At 35.7% G+C, this 22840-nt stretch overlaps 2 protein-coding genes across 2 annotated transcripts; both read left to right on the forward strand.

Annotated features, from left to right (window-relative positions):
* The first annotated feature begins 7725 nt into the window (after positions 1 to 7725).
* LOC132051564 (probable polygalacturonase) lies at positions 7726 to 16272 on the forward strand. Its single transcript, XM_059442703.1, has 4 exons — positions 7726 to 8113; positions 8823 to 9059; positions 14579 to 14910; positions 15537 to 16272. The coding sequence occupies exons 1-4, from the start codon at positions 7752 to 7754 to the stop codon at positions 16022 to 16024; spliced, it is 1419 nt and encodes a 472-aa protein (XP_059298686.1). The 5' UTR covers positions 7726 to 7751; the 3' UTR covers positions 16025 to 16272.
* A 2898-nt stretch (positions 16273 to 19170) lies between these two features.
* Positions 19171 to 22620, forward strand: LOC132051566 (putative pentatricopeptide repeat-containing protein At3g13770, mitochondrial). The gene is given in 3 exon segments (XM_059442704.1): positions 19171 to 19715; positions 20703 to 21773; positions 21776 to 22620. Coding segments are annotated over 3 exon segments (1866 nt in total). The 5' UTR covers positions 19171 to 19252; the 3' UTR covers positions 22108 to 22620.
* The last annotated feature ends 220 nt before the right edge of the window (positions 22621 to 22840 follow it).

The raw sequence follows: 22840 nt of genomic DNA on the forward strand, positions 1-22840 counted from the left end.
AAGGGGTAATTTAGTAGTGCGCGGCCGCGAACCGCGAAACCGCTTTAAGTGTGTGAATATGTGTGAATTTTCCGGGAGTGGAAGAGATATGAACGGAATACCGAGAAAGCGATATATTACATAGAAAAATCACATAATGAATAAAACAATAAAACACTTAAAGTATATAAGGAAAACAATAATAAAGGCAAAATACGGAAACGAAACAAACAAAACTTTCTACAAATTATTTATTAACCTAAGTCCGTTATGGTTAGAACCTAATAGTCCCCAGCGGAGTCGCCAAGCTGTCACACCCCATTTTAACCGGGATCAAAATTAGGAGTAAGACATATTGGTGATTCCTATTGGTTGATTTTAAGGAGTCGCCACCTAATTGATTTTAAGGCGAATTAGGGCACCTAATTATTAACTAAGGTGAAGATAACTAACCTCCGTCAATAGTCTGCTTAATCAGTATAATTCTAGGTAAGGGTTCTAATTATCCTAAAGGGAAGGGGTTAGGCATCCTCTAAGATCCGTTAACTACGGTTTACTAGCCAAACTTAGGTTATTTAATTTAGATTAAATATAGTGTTTAAATTTGAAAAAAAAATGACTTACAAATATTGCTAAATTTTAAAGGAAAGTATGAATATGCTATTTAAACCAACTTGTAGAAAAAATATAGTAATTTAGCATGAACGAAAACTTTAGATGCTTTCAAAAAATAAGATTTATAAATGCGGTTAAGACTTCGAATGATACTATTTAAAGTAAGTCTTGTAGAAAATAAGATAAATTGCATAAAAAAGATTTTAAATACTATTTAAAAATAAAACTCATAAAATGTTGGTTCGATTTTGAGGAAAAATATAATAATGCTATTTAAGTAATATTTATAAATATGGTTAATGCTTAAAAAAATGTTGTTTTAAAATAAGACTTGTAAAATAATTATATACTAATTGCATATAAATAAAGAAAATGCAGGTTTGTGCAGCATTTTGTAAAATACTTGAAATAATGCAAATAGCGATATATTAATTGTTTTTTTTTTTTTTTTACATTTTTAGGAATATAAACGAAATACAAAAAGATAGCTAATAAGAGCTTCTTCATCCTTTTTATTATTTCTTATTAACTGTGCTTAACTAAAAAATATGCGAGATTGATTCAAAACTTGAAGAGTGGAAATATGCTTGAATTTATATTTGCGTATTAGTGATGTTTTGAGATTTTTAAGATAGTAAAGTAAAGCGTGATTACCTTGACTCAAAATATATAGTCATGCCGTTTTGAAAACCAATTATTCTAAGAAAGATAAATATTAGGAGTATTATAAATAACTTTAAATAAAGAGAAGAAAAAATGAAATTTACGAAATTAATTATTGGTTTCTATTTTGACTAACCACCTATTATACTAGTATTTTTCCCACTAATTTACTAAGATTCATTCTAGCTAAGATAACCAAAACAAAGCAAAATGTTAGTTGCATAATACCAGTTAGACACACACAAAAATTAAAAAAAATAAAAAATAAAAAAAGGGAGGTAAATATAATTAATGGGCTCTGCCCATTTTTAGAAATGCTGCCGCGGGTCACTGTTGGCTGTTGTGGCCCAGAATCATTTTTACACCACTGATGGGGGCTGACTCGATAGAGGGCTTTAGCCCAACGCCAAATGCGGGGGAAAACGAGTCCTCGGACTCGTATGCGATAGTCATGCAAAGAAACGAAAGAGACAACATTAGTATACGATCAATGAATTATATTAAACATATGAAATATAAACTTAAACAAACCAGCGGATTGTGTATATTCTATGTATATCTTAAGTGTACCTTATATTATATATATATATATATATATATATATATATATATATATATTTTAGCTGAAACATGCTTGCAACAAACAGAATTTAAACCCAACCAAACTGATAACAAACCATATGGGGGACCTGCTAATATATATTTACTCACACGAAAATGCATATGATATGGATTAAGCATATACACAATATTCAATCATTTGAAGAATTCAAATCAAGCATTTTTTGTCTATGTAGAACGTGCATAGTTTTTTTTTTTTTTTTTTTTTTTTTTTTTTTTTTTAAAAAAGGCTGCTGCCACAAAGGCCAAAAGAGAGTTATAGAAGATGTTAGATTTTTATACTTAATTTATTTCCACTGAGTTTCCTTTTAGCTAGGCATGACAAATTTAAATACCAATATTCATATGCAAATGAAACATCCAACCCGAAACGAGAGCTTGCAGCCGAACTAATGACACACGAAAATAGATAAAATGGGCAAAGAAGATACAGAGTCGGTCCAGCCGAGCACAACACACACCCGCTGCAAACTTGCAGCAGCCAAGTTGATTTAAAATCAATGTTTTCAGCAGATAACACAATAATCACTCAGCTCAGAATGCAAGCTGAAATTTAACTCAGATCATAGCCGAAACTCAGTTTAAAAGGGAAGTAGCTCACTGCTCAAAGCACAAAACAGAGCGGCTAAAATCACAACAGCCCGTGACCACAAGCAAAACAGAAAATGGCTTTTGGATTTAATAAAGGACTATAGCGACCTATTGGTCGTATTTCCAGTCATAAACTCAACAAAACAAAGGACATTTGTCTAAGTTAATTAGGAGGGGATATGAGATGCTCAAGCACATTTGAATCTCCTTTGAGACTGTCTACTTAAACAATTAAACACTCTTTGCAGACTGTCAAGCAAGGAAGTGATTTTGGAATGGACATGAAGGCATACGACATAATAAAACTTTGACAAGTCCAAACAAACTGGAAACTAGGTACCAAACTAACAAGCCATATTACCTAGCTAAATGACAACGTGAAGGGAGGAATCACACCATGTTGTACTAATAGGAAAAACTAACTCCTAAATTTATGAAAACAGAATTCAACAGATTTCAGATCCCAACGACAGATTTAAGACACTATGAAAACAGCAGCTTATAAATAGGCTGAAGCTCCAATTTTAAGCAAATTCAGATCAAACGAGACGGCAATATACCAAGCATAGAATAAATGAGAAAATGTTATTAAGAAGGTTTTAAAACAGATTTGAGAATCATATTAGCAAAGAACTATGTTATCGACCATTAAACCGCCATTAGCTAAACACAAAATATATGCGAATCCTATCAAGCTGCTAACTAAGACTAGATTAACTAACAACAGAACACACACAATCGAACGGACTGAAACGACAGACATGTGTGAACATATAAGCACTTATAAACTGAAATTAAAGCAAACCGCATTAAGACATAAACGTGTAGGACTGTTAACTACTAGACTGGAAAAACTAAACTAAGACGTGAACGTATGAACGTTATTAAAACCGAAGTTAAACTAATTAAAACATGAAGGTGTCTAATCCAAACTAATCAAAATATGCATAATCCCCTTTAAGTTACTAAACTACAACCCGACTAACTGAAAATGAAACAAGGCCTAATACATGACCGTTAATGAAACTAAACTCAGAATTCGGATTTGGAACCAAACAGAATTCAACAACCAACATCGACATGTTGTATAATCATTTTATCGTATTTAAATCTAAGCAGATTACATTCGTCACAGGGCACATTACTTAGAACAAATAGAGTAAAAGAGGGATAGTGCCGACCTGTTTTGGGTACAGTGAACTGAGGCGACGAGGTCTCGAATCCACTCTCTCGTATTGATGGATCCGAATCTCAAGCCGAATAAGTCCGAACGAAAATATTGAAAGTCCTAGCGAGCTAAAGTTTCGTCTTTTTGTAGCATAGATTGATTGAGAAAAATGCAAATGAATAGAGGGCAAGGATCTGTATCCTCTGCCCCTTCGGCTGAAGACTTAAGACCCTATTTATAGTAGAGGAATTAGGGTTTTCGCCCGTTTTTGGGCGGGATTTCTAGCGATCCGTTTGAAATCCGAATCAAATCTTTAAAGTTGATCTTCTTTTCAGAGATTTTGAAAGTTGTTTTGGCCATTTGTGTTTGACCAGATCGTGTATAAAATGCAAGGCAAAATCTGCCATGGTTGAAAACAAAATTGGTTTCTTGTTTGGAATAGGAAAGAGGAGAGGCGTGGCTGTTTAAATCCGAAAATGGGGGTGGCAAAATCTGTGAGGGTGAAAGGGGCCTGAGTTTTCGCCTGAAATGGATGGGGGAGAGAGAGAGAATAGGAGAAAGACGAGAGAGAGAGAGGGAGGGGCGGCGTATGTGTTAGGTTTAGAGAGAAAAATAGAAGCTTGGGCCGGGTCGGGTAGAAATGATGGGTGTGGGCTGAAAGTTGAGTTGGGCTGGTCCGTTTAGACCTATAAAAATGGCTGAAATTGTTGGGTATTTCCTTCTCTATTTAATTATTTTGGGCTTCTAATTTAACAACTAGTACCATGGAGATAATTAATAATTAGTATATACAAATTAAAGATTTAATAAATTATAATTAATTTAACGAGTACAAAATCCGAAAATAAAGCGATGACGAAACATTTTGAAATTTGCGATAAAGTAAAGCTAGTAATGTTGATAGCAAAATAGTGAAAATTAATAATAGTGAAGATAAAGTGTTTAGCTCGTCAATAAATTTAGAAGCCTGAGGAAATAAATTGGAATAAAGGAGGGACAAAATTGGGTGTCAACAGAGGGCAACCCCTTTCTTTTTTAGGTTAGCTTTTTACTATTCAACAAATTGTAATCAGCAAAGGATCATATTTGTTTCTTCAAGTACTTTGGCTCAGTTAAAGGTAGCTCACTCCAAACCGGACCAACTCACAGCATTTGATAACTCTTCCTTTCTAGTTTCTATTGCTATTGCTCAATAATATTTGCTATAACTTACTAATATACATCATATATGTATACACATTCGATAGAACCTCAAATCACAAAAGAATAAGTCCACCCACATATCCTATTCCCCACTTACAAATTTAATTGTTATCCACAATCCGGGGGTAAACACTTTGATCTATTTTGGTCTTGTTAATATTTGTCTGCTTGCTTGCAGGAGTTAAATGCCAAACAGACCACCTACACCCACCAGAGGTCGTCCTCAAGTTGCCTAGGATCGAGGTCCTTTTGCTTGGAATTAGATTAGTAGTGAAGATTGTTTTCATATACTTCGAGGCTCAAGCTCTAACATCTGCAATCTCTATTCATTCATGTCGTAGCCGTTGGGGTCTTCGAAGTTTCCCCTCGTACATTGAGACATAGACACAGATGGATAGACTAGTGTTGCTATATTCTCATGCTACGGATAGTGCTGGGTTTTTATCTTTATATAATTCCCGGGTAGTCCTATATATAAAAAAATTTCTTGTCTAGGCGTATTATTTTTGTCAACGATTGATGAGATATATAATCCTGAAATTTCGGTAGGCTTTCAAGTATCGTAGAGGGTGCTGCTTGGTGTAATTTGTGGTGTTGTCATATAGAATGTAACTTGTGTGTGAAAATATGAAGATTTACTTGGGCAAGAAAATGTGATACAAAAGGAACGGCTAATGGAGTAGTATTATTTTTAAGCTTCCTTATCTTTCAATGTTCAGATTACACGAGCTTGCTACAGTTGCCAGCTAGAATATGCCACTGTTAATCCTTAAAAGCAATTTGTAATTCTTCCCTGTTCTTAATTTCTTAAATTTATTTTATCTTTTTTTTTTTTTTTTGGTTGTTGTTGTTGTTGTCTTTGGATTCTTATATTGTAGGCGTAATAAATAAATTTAACTTGGATAACTTAATAAATTCATCATCTGAAAGTAATGTTAGCTGTTTAGAATAGATCTAAATATTACATGCTGGAAATATTTTCACGTAAAAGACTGTATAGGAAAATCTTTTTCAAAATTTAGTACTTTTCTTTTGAAAAAGCATGGACTGACGATGCTTGGGATAGAATAATCCAACATTAATAGAGGACACTTTCCTCAAAGTTTTACAACAATATTAGTTGTTCGCTAATCACAGAAGTAATTTTTTTGGGTCAAAAACCTCACCTCTGAAATTCAAAATCCAATTTTATTGGTTTAGTTTGGTTTACAAATATAAAAAACGGAAAAGGGTCATATTTGTCCCTATACTTTTCAAAAAAAGGTTATATTTGCCGTTCGTTATATTTTTTTCAAAAAAGGCTCATAAATATCCTTAACCTATTGACAAAGGCTCATAAATACCCTCATTTCACCTTTTGGTTTAAAAATACCCTTCCATCCACCTTTTAAGTATAAAAATACTCTTATGGTTTATTTTTGGCTCAAATATACCCCTCAAACTAACATGTCAAATTTAATTCTTTTAAAAAGACACATGGCATTTTGTAATTGGTCTTCAGTAAATTTATATAGCCATGTCATTCGGGAATTAAAGAGATCCTCCTATTTAGTTTAATGCAATCTTGTAAAGTAAAATCTGAAGTCCCACTCAAGATCTAAGGCAAAGATACAGTAGCATCTTCATATTAAAGAATTAATCTGAATTTTCACAATATCTTTTTTTCAACTCTACACTTGATTCACGGTTGAAAAACTTTGATTTATAAATAGAAGAGACCAATGTCTGTCTCGATAACCCAACTTACAGTATGTTACAAAAGAGTTACAGGAGCAATGTTCCCTTTAACTGGAAAAACATGGAATTGGACAAACAAAATCCTTAAAAGAGCCATGGACTGTTTTCGTGGGTGTGGAGAAAAATGAAGAACAATAAAGAACTCTTTCCTCAGAAATATAAAAATGAATGTTGTTCTGCCTCAACCATTGGAAAATTGTCAGTAGCACGTTTCTCTTCTTCCCAACCACTGCCGCCCAATTCATAGCCTCCTCTTTTCCAGTAAGCATAACAAATTGTTAGAGAAGTATGTACAGAGAAGGAGAGGAGGCATTGGCATGTTGTAAGGGTATGTGTGACCAATTACAAAATGTCACGTGACTTTTTAAAAGAGTTAAATTTGACCTACTGTTAGTTTGAGGAGTATATTTGGGCCAAAAACCAAAGTTTAGGGTATTTTCAGACCTAAAAGGTGAATGGAAGGGTATTTAGACCAAAAGGTGGAAGAAGGGTATTTGTGAGTCTTTTTCAATAGGTTAGGGGTATTTATGAGCCTTTTCCGTATTTTTTTTTTTGATATATTTGCCCTTACTCTTGTTTTGGGTTCATATTTAGCCTTGGACCGTTAAATCTCATTATCCCCACTTTATTATCCTACATGGCGCCTACATGGATATTATTTTCTCTCAATTTAAATCTATCAAATTAAATTGACCCACTTGCAAAATAAACTCACCCCAAAAAAATTTTCGCCGTTGGAGAACATAATGGCTCGCCGGAAAAGATCAATATTTGTTTTATGAGTAGAATAATTAGTCAAAACTTTATAATTCACTTTGCCTAGTGATTTCGCATATACATTCGGGAACTGTATCAAATCAAGTAAGAATTAATTATATTTTTTTAAATTTACATTAAATGACCAAAACCTGATACTTATTTAATTAGAGGTAGTTTAGTTTTTAAAGTGTGTGACTTCTTAATAGACTCGTGAGATTTGATGCTCATCAAACTACCAAAAATTAATAATATGTCGTTAATAAAGTAATTAGTCTAATCTTAAGTAATTAGTCTAATCTTATCCAGGAAAAGGAATAATAAAAGAAACAAGTAATCCCATATCGTAGTCAATGGCACCTTTCCTTATTCCATTTTCGATCGAATCATTCATTTTCATTCTCAAAATAAACACAAAATGTTTCAACTTCAATTATTCATCTCAATCCTCACTTTATCATTCAGTACCCAATCATACTCTTCCACGTCACAACTCTCCATTATCCAATCCCATAAACCCAACCCCTTATACGTCTCTGTCATCGCTTTCGGCGCTACCGGCAACGGCAGCCACTACGACACCCTTCCTATCCAAAGAGCCATAAACGCATGCTCAGCAGCCGTATCCGAACACTGCCGTCAATGCCACGTCATCTTCCCGCCTGGAAAATACTTAACTGCCACAATATTCCTGAAATCCGGCGTCGTATTGGATATACATAGGAAAGCAACGATTTTAGGAGGACCCAAGTTGGAGGATTATCCCAAGGAGCAGAGCAGGTGGTGTTGAAATTTTTGTTTAAATACTCCCCTCCTTTCTAATTTACGTGACATAATTTGGATTTTAAGAATTGAACACTTTAATTTTGACCTTGAATTTGGGTATTGAATATTTAAGTTTTTTGAAATAAAATTTATATATTTGAAGCTATATAAAAAATATTACTATTATAAATTATAATAATTGATAATTCAAATATTTAAAAGATATATAAAAAAAATAATTTTTTTTATTTAACTCTCAAAATTCGAAAGGTACTCTGTAAATTGGCACGAAGGGAGTATAAATCATTGACAAAGAATTTCAAAGAGACACATGTCTTTTAGTGAAAGTATGTGCCTTTTCTAATTTGATGTAACTTCTCTTGTCGATTTAAAGACAATTGTTTTATGGTTTTGAATTATAAAAAAAAATTAAAACTTTTCTTTTGCAGACTTCAAAGTAGTGTCTTCCTCCCAAATCTCTCTCTCTCTCTCTTTTTTTTTTTTTTCTATACAAAAATCTTGCTCTTGAAAATCAGAAAAGTTTTTACTTTTTTAGGATGAATTTTTTCACTGTTTGTTCAGGGTAGATTTACAAAAGGCCCGTCATATCCATTAAAGCTATTTGCACACAATCTCATAGCAATATTATAGAGGAGAGGATCAAATATTGCAATGTGTTTCAAGCCTTAATAATTTTGTGTTCTTGGATAATATTTTCTAATAGGTGGTATGTAGTGGTGGCGGAGGATGCGGTGGATGTGGGGATTACTGGAGGTGGAGAAATCAACGGACAGGGATTGAAGTTTGTAGAGAGATTTGATGAGAAGAAGAATGTGATGGTGAGTTGGAACCATAGTGGAGCTTGCCTTGGGGATGAGTGTAGGCCAAGGTTGGTTGGGTTTATTGGCTGCCGGAATGTTAAGGTCAACCATGTCAGACTCATCGAACCTGCTCTTTGGTGGTGCGTGCTCTTTAACTTGTGGTTGTGGGCCCTGTGACTAAAGTTAATTCCTCCTAAAAATGTTTTACTACTACCTCTGTTTCAAATTATCCGTCCGTTTTAATTTTGCACGCCCTTTAAGGAATATTAATTAGGGAGGCTATTTGACTATTTACTCTTATTTATGTCTAAGTTATAATTTCTCTCCATTAAATATTTACACAATTTATGTGTAATTTCCATTAATAACAAAATTCTGTTAATGGTAAAATGAGAAAAAAATAATTAATTGTGCCTTGAACTTCTAAAATGACAAATAATTTGAGACTCAGACTACTATTTTTAGGAACCCCTGCAGATAATTTGAGACAGAGGGAGTGCTATTTGTTTTTCTTACTGTCCTTTTTAGGCTGTTTAAAAAAGAATGTCTCTATTCTTTTTTGGCAATCCCTTAATTGCAACTTTCCACGTGACATATTTAAGACACAAGATTAATTGACATTTTGGTACATTTTACATATCTTTAATTTAAGACCACAAGATTCAAAAGTTTTAATTACTTTATTAAACTCCGTGCTAAGCCAAAACCAAACAAACAAATTGAAGGGAAAGGAATATTAATTACTCTTCACTTTTACTTGTCCACTATTCATTTGCACACCCTTAAGAAATAATAAATGAACTGCATATTTACCATGATACGCATATTAATTGGTGCATCGTTTTAAATTTTGATGGACTTGAAAAATGATTTGAAATGAATAATTAATGTATGGGTGTAATAGGAAAAAATATTTTTTTTTTTCTTGATATGCTAAAGTGGACAAGTAAAAGTGAAATTCTACTTTTAGTATATTGGACAAGTAAATATGAAAGGACGGAGTATTATGTTTTTTTTGTGTGTAAAGGGAACTTTTTCTGTTTTCGGTCATAATTTAAAAATTAATCAATCTGTTTTTACTGTATGAGAAAATTTGACAAGGAGCCCGTTTGGATGGACTTATGGCTTTTGACTTTGTCACGACCCAATTTCACTAAGTCATGCGGGCACCTACCTTTCCCACCTCGGTAGGCGAACCCTTAACCTAACAATCATAAATCATAAGTAAAGCGGAAGAAGATAGAATAATGTAAGTCTTACGATAATAATATAAAAAAAAAATATGGAAGTAAGAAATGCACCCCAGTATTTGGTCTGGTCATACAAGAGCATCTAACTAAATACTACAAGTCTGAATCATAATAATATATAAGTAGTCTCAAAGATCATGTCTCAGAATGAAAATGAAGACATAATGATAGAAAGAGTCTTCGGGCAGCGAACGTCCTCATGCTCACCCTGAAGGACTCGAATCAGCCATCCTCGAATATCAATCACGAGGAGTAGAAGTCGATCTCACCTGGTACTCTGCATTCATAAAAGAATGCAGCAAGTGCAGGTCAGTACAAACAACAGGTACTGGTAGGTATCATAGGCGGCCTAAAACTAGCTAACATATATAAAGACAACAAAGCAAGATAAACACATAAACTAACAAGTACAAGTCAACACGAATCTATATCCACAGAACAAGTCATCTCCTATGTTATAGCATCTAAACCCAACTGTGCCAAGTCTTAGTATAATCAATCCGAACCAGTACATCACAATAGTATCACAACAAGTCATCACCTATGTTATAGCATCTAAGCCCAATTGTGCCAAGTCTCAGTATAATCAACACCAAATCCGTATATCACAATGGTATCACAATAAATCACAGGAAGCCAAATGATACAATGCAATGCAATAATGTATGAGTGTGAATGCAATGCATATGCATCGTACATATGTACTCCGATGATGGAACATCACATCTCGGTAGCACAACCCATGGGGGGACCTGCGAAGTCCACGTACCCTCACGATTCTAGCGAAGACCTCGACAATCGCTACTAGCACTCATACCTTGATTCCGGGATAAACATTGGACATCGGTCCTCACGTCACTCTCATCCAACTGAGCCCAGCTCATAACAGTGTTTCCTTGTATATCATCAATGTATCAACAATATATCATGAAGGATGAGAATGCGTGCAATGTATGAGTTCAATGTCAATAATCAAATAAATCTCAACAGTACCACACATGGCACACAAGTAATATCAATAGTAAGTCTGCACAATAAGCCATAATGGAATCACAATTCTCAACAGTACCTCCCAGGCACACAAGTAACATCAATAGTAAGGCTACACAATAAGCCATAATGGAATCACAATTCTCAACAGTACCTCCCAGGCACATAAGTAATATCAATGATAAGGCTACACAATAAGCCATAATGGAATTACAATTCTCAACAAAGACCTCCCGGGCACATAAGTAATATCAAATGATAAGGCTACACAATAAGCCATAATAGAATCACAATTCTCAACAAAGACCTCCCAGGCACATAAGTAATATCAATGATAAGGCTACACAATAAGCCACAATGGAATCACTATTCTCATCTCAATATCAATCAAGTAAAGTGCCCCAATATCATAGCCATGATATATCGCTAATCACCAAGAACCCAAAGTCATCAACGTGGCAACGAGCCACAAGTAAATAGATCAAAATAAGTCAACAACACAACGGGGTGGCTAGCCCTTAAATTATACAACAAGGCCCAACCTAAGACAATATCCATCCCAACTTCATACTCGAAGGTTTACATGCATTCTCCGACAATATCATCTAAACATACGCTTCGCTAATCAAAGTCTCACCATAAGGTAAACCGTAACCTAGCTGGAAGGCCGAACATCAAAGTTTGCAACAATCACACCTTAGTCTTTCCTTTCCTTTGAGCCTCGAGATAATGGAAGTCTAATCGTATCCGAAATATGCAGTTAGAATCAAGAAGAACATCAATCAAAACCCTACTTCTATTCAAACCCCAAATTCCCAACCTATGGAATGGGGTTTATGAACTAGAAAGGGAAAATTAGGAATCTATAGGCCTCAACATGAAATTAAGCTCTAATTGATCAACTCCCATCAATTACAAGCTAAAAGAACCAACAAATTACATAAATTCGGATTCTAGGAAAAAACCCCAAATTTGGGTATAAACCCTAACTTCCAATCCCATAAATTAGCCACTAATTTGGAAGAATTCATGCAATAATAGGTTGTAATCATCAATTCCATGCTTGATGAAGCTAACCCACTCAATAAATCAAGATTTAGAAGCCTAGAAAGAAGAACTCATGGAACCCTCTTTTAATCATCAAACCTTTAAGGAACTATCATGATAATGGAATCCTAAGGGGATTATGGAAAATGGAATAGCAAAGAGAATAAAAGAACTTACCACAAAGAGTTTCTCCCAAGAATCACCTTGAAAAGCTCTCAATAACTCCAAACTCGAAATGATAAAGAATGAGGGACTTAGGACTTTTAATACTCATTTAATGAAATAATCTGCCCGATACTACTTCTGCGGCAATAGGACCGTTGCGGCGGTCCCGCCTCGACGACCACTCAGACCGCCACGGGGGTCAGCCCACATTTGCACTTGGCCGCTATTGCGGCAAGTCCACCGCTATAGCGGTGCCGCTGCTGCGGTAATGGTGCCACTATAGCGGGCACCAGAACCAGAATTCCCAAAATCACAATCTTAACCTGAAATCCCGACTATCACCCGAGGCCATTTTCTCACATGTCATATATGCAGGAACACATAAAAACACGCTACGGACGCACCCGTGGCCTCGGAATTCCCAACGGACATCTCGTTGACCGAGTCAACTCCTCCCCCCCCCCCCCCCAAAATGGCCTAAAAGCAACTTTCTAACCCAAGTCCCAAAACGCATCCGAGCGCATTGGGAACCGAACCAAACCCACCAATTCATCACAAATGATCATCCGGACCTCTCGGAATTGACGGAATTCCGAAAAAGGCCCGTTTACCCAAAAGTCAACTATGAGTCAAACGGTTTTAACTTAAAAGCTAAATTTTTCAAAACTCTCTCCAATGCCTAGGGAACCATGCCTCTGTCCCTGCGGGTCAAAATGGTACTAATAAGGCTAGGGGACGGATTCAACGGGGCAAAATGGTCAAAAATACAATAACGACCGAAGGGGTCGTTACAGACTTAAAAGGTCAAATAAGTCAAAAGCCATAAGTTAAGAATTCTAGACTTTTGGTTTATTTTTGTTATTTTGGCTTAAAAACAAGTGTGCTTAAAAGCACTTTTTTTTTAATTTTACCCAAATACTCCAAAAGTGCTTAAAAGCTATTTTGGCTTAAAAACACCTAAAATAAGCCAATCCAAACAGGCTTAAGGTTGCGACCAGATATAGCACTACAGGTTCATTAATAATGAAAGAAATTTTAATATGCTTTATTGTGGTTTGACCGGCTAAAACAAATAATCTGTGGTGTTTTCTTAGTTATGCACCCTTTTAATGGTTATGTTCAGTACTGAAATACCAAAATTGTGGTTTGACTGGCTAAAACAAATAATCTATGGTGTTTTCTTAGTTATGCACCCATTTAATCGTTATGTTCATTTCTTAAATACCAAAGAAGAGCTTTTTTATACTTTCTGTGAGTAAATAAGCCCATGTATTGTCTAAATAAAATAGATGGTTTTCTCTATAAGTTAGCCAAAATATAAGTAGCCTTGTAATAGAAGAGGCTTTTGACATTGTTTTTGTTTTCCATAAATGACCCTTTCTTCAATTTTATAATGTGCTAAACTGAAATTTCTCTTTTTCTTCTTTTTAACTTGGAACGGAGTGCATATAAAGGATTCATATAACCGTTGCCAACCAGTTGAGGAGGCTTATTGTTGTTGTACTTTATCTTCTTCCTTATTTCGTTTTCTTGGAAAAATTCGCAATGCTTGCGTGAAATAGAAGATCCTTGAATTCCCAGTTTTTTTATTTTTAGAACCATACAACATGTGCAGAATTAGCAATATGCTAGCTGTTACATTCAAACAGTAAGAAGATGATTTAGTTTCTTCTCATAAAAGTGCGATATGTTTCTTTTATTATCTACACCTTTATGTAGGAATATTCCACCCAGTGATCAGTGTAGGTAGTCTAGGGATTTGTGCTGCATTGTATCAACCTTCAATCTTCTTTATTTCCTTTTGGCATAATACATAGATAGACACTTAAACTTGGCCTCTACTGACAACTAAGCACTCCAACTTTGAGAACGAACATCTAGACACCTCAACTTGTCCCCATTTTGTCAGTCGAACACTCCAACTTACAAAATGATCATCTAGACACCTCCAAAGTTTATGTGTCACGTCATGCCACGTCAGTAGCGGGTGTCCACTAGATACAGTGGGATGAGTTGAGGTGTCTAGATGTGCTTTCTCAAAGTTGAAGTATTTATTTCCCAGTTGAGGTCAAGTTAAGGTGTCTAATTATGTATTATCCCTTTCTTTTTCCCCCTTAGAGGTGAATCTCTTAAATTTGATTGTTTTCGAACTTCATTCTCTATCCGTTCCAGTGTTCTGCAAGCCAATTAATGGTGTGATGTTGCAGTTTGCATGTTGTACGAAGTGATAACACAGCAATCCGTGATGTAATGATAAATGGAAACTTCAATTCACCCAACAATGATGGTATAGACATAGAGGACTCTAACAATACAGTTGTCACAAGATGCAACATCAATACAGGAGACGATGCTATCTGTCCAAAGTCATCAACTGGACCTGTTTACAACCTCACAGTAACAGACTGCTGGATTCGGACAAAATCTTCTGCCATCAAACTTGGAAGCGCTAGCTTTCACACGTTCAAGAATTTCTTGTTTGATAACATTACAATTGTTGAATCTCATAGAGGCCTTGCTCTACAAATTCGAGATGGAGGTATTCCATTTTGGATCTTTTCTGCTAGAATGACAATTAATATATTAAAATACAAGATTTACACCTTTCTACCTTTTGCTTCGTGCTTCACACTTGCATTTCATGAATAGATTTACTCATGCTGTAGAAGTAGAATTAAAACTTAAACCTTATACTGTTCTGATGTTTTAGTCGTTCCATTTTGGTTGCTAGGTACAAGCCTCAGTGTTGAGCCAACTATTTCCTTGTTGTAGTTGCCAGGAACTAGTCATTGCAATGCCAAACAACTTGGTGCACCTAAATTAAAAACTTGGATATTTTGAATGCTTAACTTTGTAGAACTAACTTAATCTATTGTATTTTATGTGATTTGTGGCAGCTAATCGATCATATCGCTTAGTTTTCTTGTATTTAGTTGTTTGTACGACATGCATGAAATGATTGTTTTACGTGATTGTTTTACGTACAAAGCACTAGATTGTACGATGCTTTTAAACCTTTGCCTTTACTCTTTTTTTTGATCTGCAGAATAAATGGCTAATTCTGTAGATTTTATCTTATTCTTCTGATGCATCTACCTCTACTTTCATATCTTGCCTTTTCAAATTTCAGTATGCATTGGTCTTATTTGATTATTTGAGGAGCAGGAAATGTTAGCGACCTGACCTTCTCAAACATAAACATGAGCACAAGATATTACCACCCATCATGGTGGGGAAGAGCAGAGCCTATCTATGTGACAACCTGTCCAAGAGACGCTAATTCAAAAGCAGGTTCAATTTCCAATTTGCTATTTGTCAACATCACAGCAACTTCTGAAAACGGCATCTTCTTATCGGGGTCAGGAGGTGGAGTCCTGGGCAATCTGAAGTTCATAAACATGAACCTGATATACAAGAGATGGACAAAGTTCCCGGATGGGTTGGTGGATTACAGGCCAGGATGCCAACAACTTGTAAAGCACCAAACTGCAGGGTTCATGATGGAGAATATTAATGGTTTGGTTGTCGAAAATGTAGTCATGAAATGGTCCAATAATGAATCGATGAGGTGGAATAATCCTTTGGATTTCAGGCCATCAACTGTAAATAACATTTCTTTGATCAATTTTTACTCCAGATCCTACCAACAATGAGGATGGATGAGCAGGAATGCAAGTAAAATCTTTTCTTCCGAAAAATAAAGCTGCAAAAAGCCACTCCTCCAAAACTGAAATTATTTATGTGTTCATGATTAATGCAAAGTGGTGTCGATTCGGACTTGCTCCAGTTGAATTGCTCATCAGCTAAATATATTTTTTCGGTTTTCCTTTGGCGGACTTTGATATTTGACCAAAGTTGTTGTTAACCAGTTCAGTTACCTATTTGGATTGGTTGTTGTTTAGCTGCTGCAGCTCCTCTTTGTACCTCTGCTTAGCACTTGCTTTCTCAGATGCTCTAGCTTAGATTAGTGGTGTGATATAAAGATATCAGAAAAGGGCCAAATATACCCCTTGTTATATTTTGGGTTCAAATATACCCTTGCTATTATACTATCGGTTTAAATATACCCTTCATCCGTTAAAGTTGTCCAAGGTGAACATCCAATCCTACGTGGCACTGCTGACATTTGATGAGGGGGATGCCACGTAGCATGCCACCTCAGCATCCCTAATCCATTTTACCCCTCCCTTCTATTTATTCTTTTACCACTAAATTTTCCTTTCCCTTCCACTACCATTACTACCGTTACCGCCACCACGACCATCTCTATATCTAAATAGACCCTGATCACACATGTGCAAACCCCCATTAGAGTGCATACATACATCAAGAATTATAAGCCATCAAAGCAGCAAAGTCAATTGATATGCAGTGTGGAATGCTTAACAATTGTTCAACCTTACCATGTAGATCACTTAACAAATGTTTCTGTTAATTTGTTTTCATTAGTAAATTAGATTAGATGATAACAAAATATCGTTCATTTTATTCAACAGACTTCCTTTTATATCTTTAATCCCAAAATAAATGGAATAATAGTATCGCTCTCTGTATAACTGATTCCTTTTTTTTTTTTTTCCGTTCTGTATTTACATGAGATTTTTCTCTTGGAAATGAGAAAGATCATCATAGTTGGCAACCAAGAAAAACAAAATATGGTTAGGTTTGGATTGGAAATTTATCATAAGAAGCAACGATTGTTCTTTTATGATTGATTATAATTCCATTTCCCTTGATTCTTTGAACAAAAGGCTCGACTTTTCTGATTTAAAGACCCCAAGTAAGCACAACGTAAATCAACGTAAATCTCTAGTTCACCAAAGCTGCAAATTAGTGGTGGTGATGGTGGTGGAGAGGAAGAAAATTTTAGTAGTGAAAGAACAAATAGAGAGGAGGGTAAAATGGGTTAGGGGTGCTGAGGTGGCATGCCACGTGGCATTCATCTCATCAAATGCCAGTGCCACGTAGGATTAGATGTCCACCTTGGACAACTTTAACGGAGGAGGGGTATATTTTGATCCAAAATATAACGGAAGGGGTATATTTGAACCCAAAGTATAACGAGGGGTATATTCGACCTTTTTCCGATAGTACAAGGGTATATTTGGCCGTTTTCCGTAAAAATATTGACTTGAGAATGTTATAGTGGTGAGCTATAAGGATATTGACTTTGTATATTCTGGTTTTGCATCGAGTTCAAATTTTACTAAGTGGTGCTTGGATAATGTTTTAGATGAAGTTGGAAACAAAAATTATTTCATGTTGAGTTGAAAATAATAAACAAGATCCAGTCAACCATGGTTGTTGTTTGTATTTCTGCATGAGCAGTCAAATCCTATTTAGTGTTTACTTGGTGTTTTAGGACTACATTATCTGACCTCTACTACTTACTGTTAGAGAAATAGCACAATATTGATACTGAATAGGAATTAAAAACAGTGAGGAAATTATTAGAAAACGGTGTCGTGACAAGTCATTGTGTTGAAAGCGATTTCGATCCTACAGAGATGTAAATCGTTGAAGCCGGTCTCCCCAAGGTCACACAGTTACTTCCAAACACGTGCATTCGTGGCTGAAAATTTAGAGATTGCACAAAAAAAATTGTCTAGAAATCAGAAGAAAAACAATTTTGGAGAAGAAAGAAGAGAGGATTTTGTAGAGAAAAGGCCATAAATAGTCTCTTATCTATGGGAAAGGTCTAAAATGGTCCCTTAACTATATACTTACCAGTTTTAGTCCTTTAACTATCCAAAAACTTATCAAATTTGGTCTCCATTTATTTTTTTATACAAACAGCGTACAAACTCATAAACCTTCGTGAGATTAATCGTTAAACCATTCCTCAGACTTATATTTCTCTCTCCCTGCTTCTTTTTCCTCAAGTTCATTCTTTAACCTCAACTTTTTTCCTCAAGTTCTCTCTCGCGTTTCGTAACCGACGGACTGCGTCGGTTAAAACCGACCCAGTCCGTCAATTTTGTTTAAAAAAAAAAAATTTAAAAAAAAACTGACGGTCTCACGTCGTTTTTTTTTTTTTTTTTTTAAATTAAAGAATGAAATGTAGGAACTTTGAGTCAAACCCGGGTATGTTCCTTGGCATTAAAGGGCTTTACCACTAGACCACTAATATTTTTTGTTCATATACTTACATTGATTTAATTTATACTGTTTTTTCGCTCTAAAACCGACGGACTCCGTCTTCGTCGTTTTTTTTATAAAAAAATAAAAAATAAAAACCGACGGACTCCATCGGTTTATTTTAGAAAATAATATAACAAATAATTATATTTTTCTGCGCATTTTTGTGCAAAAAATAATAGACGCAGTCCGTCGGTTTTCTTAAAAAAAAAGATTTAAAAAAATTATTGAAAAAACAAACAGAATCTGTCAGTCTTTCCGTCGGTTTTTTCCATCGATTTTTTTCCGTTGGTTTTTATCAATTTTTTAGTAGTGTTTGAGAAGAACGGTTACAAAAATTTTGTGCCTGAGTTTGTCTTTTCGAATTTTAGAGACTCGAGAGCGACACCAGTGCCAGAATGCTCTTTTTTTTTTTTTTTACAAGAGAAACTTGAGGAAAAAGAAGCAGGGAAAGAGAAATATAGGTCTGAGGAATGGTTTAATGATTAATCTCACGAAGGTTTATGAGTTTGTACGTTGTTTGTATAAAAAAATAGACGGAGACCAAATTTGATAAGTTTTTGGATAGTTAAAGGAATAAAACCAGTAAGTGTATAGTTAAGGGACTATTTTAGATCTACTCCCATAGATAAGGGACTATTTATGGCGTTTTCTCGGATTTTGTATTTGAGTACCTAAAAGATGAAAACCAAATAAAAGCACAGTGGACTTAGAGTACACTACAATTTTACCCGAACCAAAACATGGTGAGGAAAACAAGTCTATTTTTCTATACAACTAAGCATGTATTTTCTTCCATAATAAAAAAACCATCTCATTACCACCAGACACAACTCTTCTACTGTTGTACCTCAAGCTCCAATCCTCTCCTCTCCGAAGCCTTATTTGAAATGGCCAAACAAGGCCTTGAAGTGAAATTCAAGGAATACGATACTCTGCTAAATGAATGTATAAACCAAAGGGGTATAAGAGAAGGCCAAAGGGTGCATGCCCACATGATCAAAACGCATTATAAACCTCCAGTATATCTGAGGACAAGGCTTATTGTTTTCTACGTTAAATGTGGGGTTTTAGGTGATGCTAGATGGGTGTTCGATGAAATGCCTGAAAGGAATGTTGTTTCTTGGACTGCTCTCGTTTCTGGTTATTCTCAAAAAGGACATTTCTCTGAAGCTATCCATCTTTTTGTTCAGATGTTGAGATCAGGTACTTCTATTTCTTTCGAAAGTACTTAACTTTACTTGTTTATCTTCATATCAATTCAGCAATGCAACGGATACATGCTTTTGGACCTTCGAAAATAGAAACTAGTTAAAAGAGATAATGGTAAAAAACACACCTGCACTATCATTCTATGCGAGTCACACCTCAACTATCAGTTGTTCTCTTTTCCTACCTGAACTATCACCGTCTATGTAATTAAACACACCTCGAAGCTGATTAGGCCAACTATCAGTTGTGTTCCCTTTCCCTACCTGAACTATCACCATCTGCTCAAACAAAGTGTGTTTTAATACACAGATGGTGATAGTTTAGTTAGGAAAAGAGATAGATGGTAATAGTTCAGTTAGGAAAAGGGGACAGCTGATAATTGGGGTGTGAAACTCGCGAGAAAGGGATATTCAGGTGTGTTTTTGACCATTATCTCTAAGAGGTTGAGAATGCAACTTGGTGCATTGAGCTAGAGCCTAGACATGGTACTTATGAGGAATTTAACAAGTTAATACCGGTTGTCATAAGCCCTCTCTGTTTTGGCTGATACAAAACAAAAAGAAAGTGTAGATATGCTATGTCTGCTTTTGGTTGTGAGCATCATTTATAATAAAAACTGGCACAACATTGGCAATTAGGGAGAGTGTATGAGATAAATAGAGAAAGCTTCATTTTGTTTCATCTTCAATGATCATAATTGAACTATTGAAGTCTACTAGAGGCCTCAATAATTTAATAATCTCCTAGTAGAAGGACCATTTAAGTACACACACACACATACATACGTACATATGTACACACAAACACATTCCTCTGCATATTCATTTGCACCTGTAATATACAAAGTGTTACTTATATACATTTTATTGACCTTGTTTATGGTGAAAACATAGTGTAATGCATCGGATTCACCCTTGAAAGGTAGACTTGGCAATTCCCTTTGTCCTCCTTTGACTAGACCGTAACCAGAAATAGTTGCAGGTACTGCGCCCAATGAGTTCACTTTTGCAACAGTGCTTAGCTCATGTACTGGTGCCATTGGGCTTCACTTTGGGAGACAAATCCACTGTCTTGTGGTCAAGAGTCCTTTCGAATCACATATATATGTGGGAAGTTCACTCCTTGATATGTATGCAAAAGCTGGCAAAGTTCACGAAGCTCGATGTGTTTTTGAAAGCCTGCCAGAAAGAGACGTTATCTCCTGTACTGCTTTAATCTCAGGCTATGCTCAACAGGGACTAGATGAAGAGGCACTGGAGCTTTTCCGCAAGTTGCAGGCAGAGGGAATGTCTTCCAACTATGTTACATATACTAGTGTATTAACAGCCTTATCAGGACTTGCTGCAGTTGAACAAGGTAGACAACTGCATGCCCATATTATTCGATTGGAACTGCCCTTCTATGCGGTGCTTCAGAATTCTCTCATTGATATGTACTCCAAGTCTGGAAAATTCACTTATTCAAGGACGGTATTCAATCAAATGTCCGAAAGAACTGTTAGCTCCTGGAATGCCATGCTTGTTGGTTACAGTAAACATGGGATGGGAAAGGAGGTAGTTGAGCTCTTCGAAATGATGAGAGAAGAAAACAAAATTAAGTCTGATGGCATCACTCTTTTGGCTGTGTTATCTGGCTGCAGCCATGGAGGAATGGAGGATAAAGGTGTAGAGATTTTTAACGATATACGTACTGGAAAAGACAGGGTTGAGGTTACGATTGAGCACTGTGGTTGTGTGGTTGATTTGCTAAGTCGAGCTGGCCAAGTAGAAAGGGCCTTCCAATTCATTAAAGAGATGCCTCTTCAACCAACTGCTGCAATTCTGGGTTCACTATTAGGTGCTTGCTGGGGTCACCTGTGTGTTAGTATTGGTGAAATTGTAGCCAAACAACTTTTGGAGATAGAGCCAGAAAATGTTGGAACTTATGTAATTCTTTCAAACATGTATGCATCGGCAGGAAGGTGGGAAGATGCTAGAAGAGTAAGAGAGTTGATAAATGAAAGGGCCATGGTAAAGGAATCTGGAAAAAGCTGGATTGGTATTGATCTTATCCATGAAACAGGAAAGGATATTGCAAAAACATAATGGTATTAGCAGTTAAGGTCAAGGAAGGTACTTATATTCTTGATCAGAGTTTATGTATCTTGTTTAGCATGGATGATAAGAGAAAAAAGAAAATGCTGCTAGGACAACTAGCTACCGCATTTGAACAACTTTGGAGGCATAGGTCATCCGAGAGCTCAGAAAAAAGCTATGCTGCAAGAAAACCCTTGAACCAGTGCTCTTGGGTGTTTGCTGCGATGTCTGATCTGAACCCGAATTACCAGAACTGGTTGGCCCATTTTCAATGTCCAATGGAAGCTTCATCTTTGCCAATGACTCAGTAAATTGCTGCATACTTTTCATGTACATATCCAGAATATCCTGTTGCACAACTCTGGACATCCTGAGCTGGTGTCAGAGCTGCTCCAAGGTAGAGCTCATTTGCGAGACACAGCTCAGTTTGATGATTTACTGGGTATATTCACAGTTTGGAGACTATTGGTAAAAGAATTCAAATCTTGCTCCCAAATGGAATGATGGAATAAAGCACATTTTGGTAAGAACTTGACAAGAAGCAATCCAGAAGATGGCAACAGAAAGGGAATCATAACTTCCTTGAAAGCTTGATAATGGTTCTTGTTTATAATGGGGAGGTTTTTTAATCGACTCTTAGAGCAGCTCTCAGGTTTTATTCTTATTGTGAATTGATGAACTTTCAAAATGTTGTGGTTATTAGGAATTTCGTTGATTGAAGATGCCTGCGTCAGACAGGTTGGCAGATGAGTATTATAATCATCTGGAATTATGATCACTTGAAAGGATGAGCTATTTTATCCAAATCAGTTTGCTTGGTTTCAGTGTGCACATTTTCACAAACATGGTTGAAGTTTTCCTGATTGAATAAAATCTTTTTGATGGCTCAAAATTGTATATTAATAACCTAAGTTGAACTCTAAAATTTGTTAGTACATGTCAAGATTCATCTGACATTAGGACTCAATTTATGAATTGAATAGCATGAATTAACCTCTAATTTTGGTTGATGCAAAGAGCTCTTTCTATTCCATGAGTAGAACA

Source organism: Lycium ferocissimum, chromosome 4, assembly GCF_029784015.1.
Source record: "Lycium ferocissimum isolate CSIRO_LF1 chromosome 4, AGI_CSIRO_Lferr_CH_V1, whole genome shotgun sequence".
NCBI lineage: Eukaryota > Viridiplantae > Streptophyta > Magnoliopsida > Solanales > Solanaceae > Lycium > Lycium ferocissimum.

Excerpts from the sequence above, each read along its gene's own strand:
- LOC132051564 (XM_059442703.1), top strand. The coding sequence starts at position 7,752 with ATGTTTCAACTTCAATTATTCATCTCAATCCTCACTTTATCATTCAGT. Across the intron at positions 8,114-8,822 it reads TATCCCAAGGAGCAGAGCAG|GTGGTATGTAGTGGTGGCGG; the intron begins GTGGTGTTGAAA and ends ATTTTCTAATAG. Across the intron at positions 14,911-15,536 it reads TCTACAAATTCGAGATGGAG|GAAATGTTAGCGACCTGACC; the intron begins GTATTCCATTTT and ends TTTGAGGAGCAG.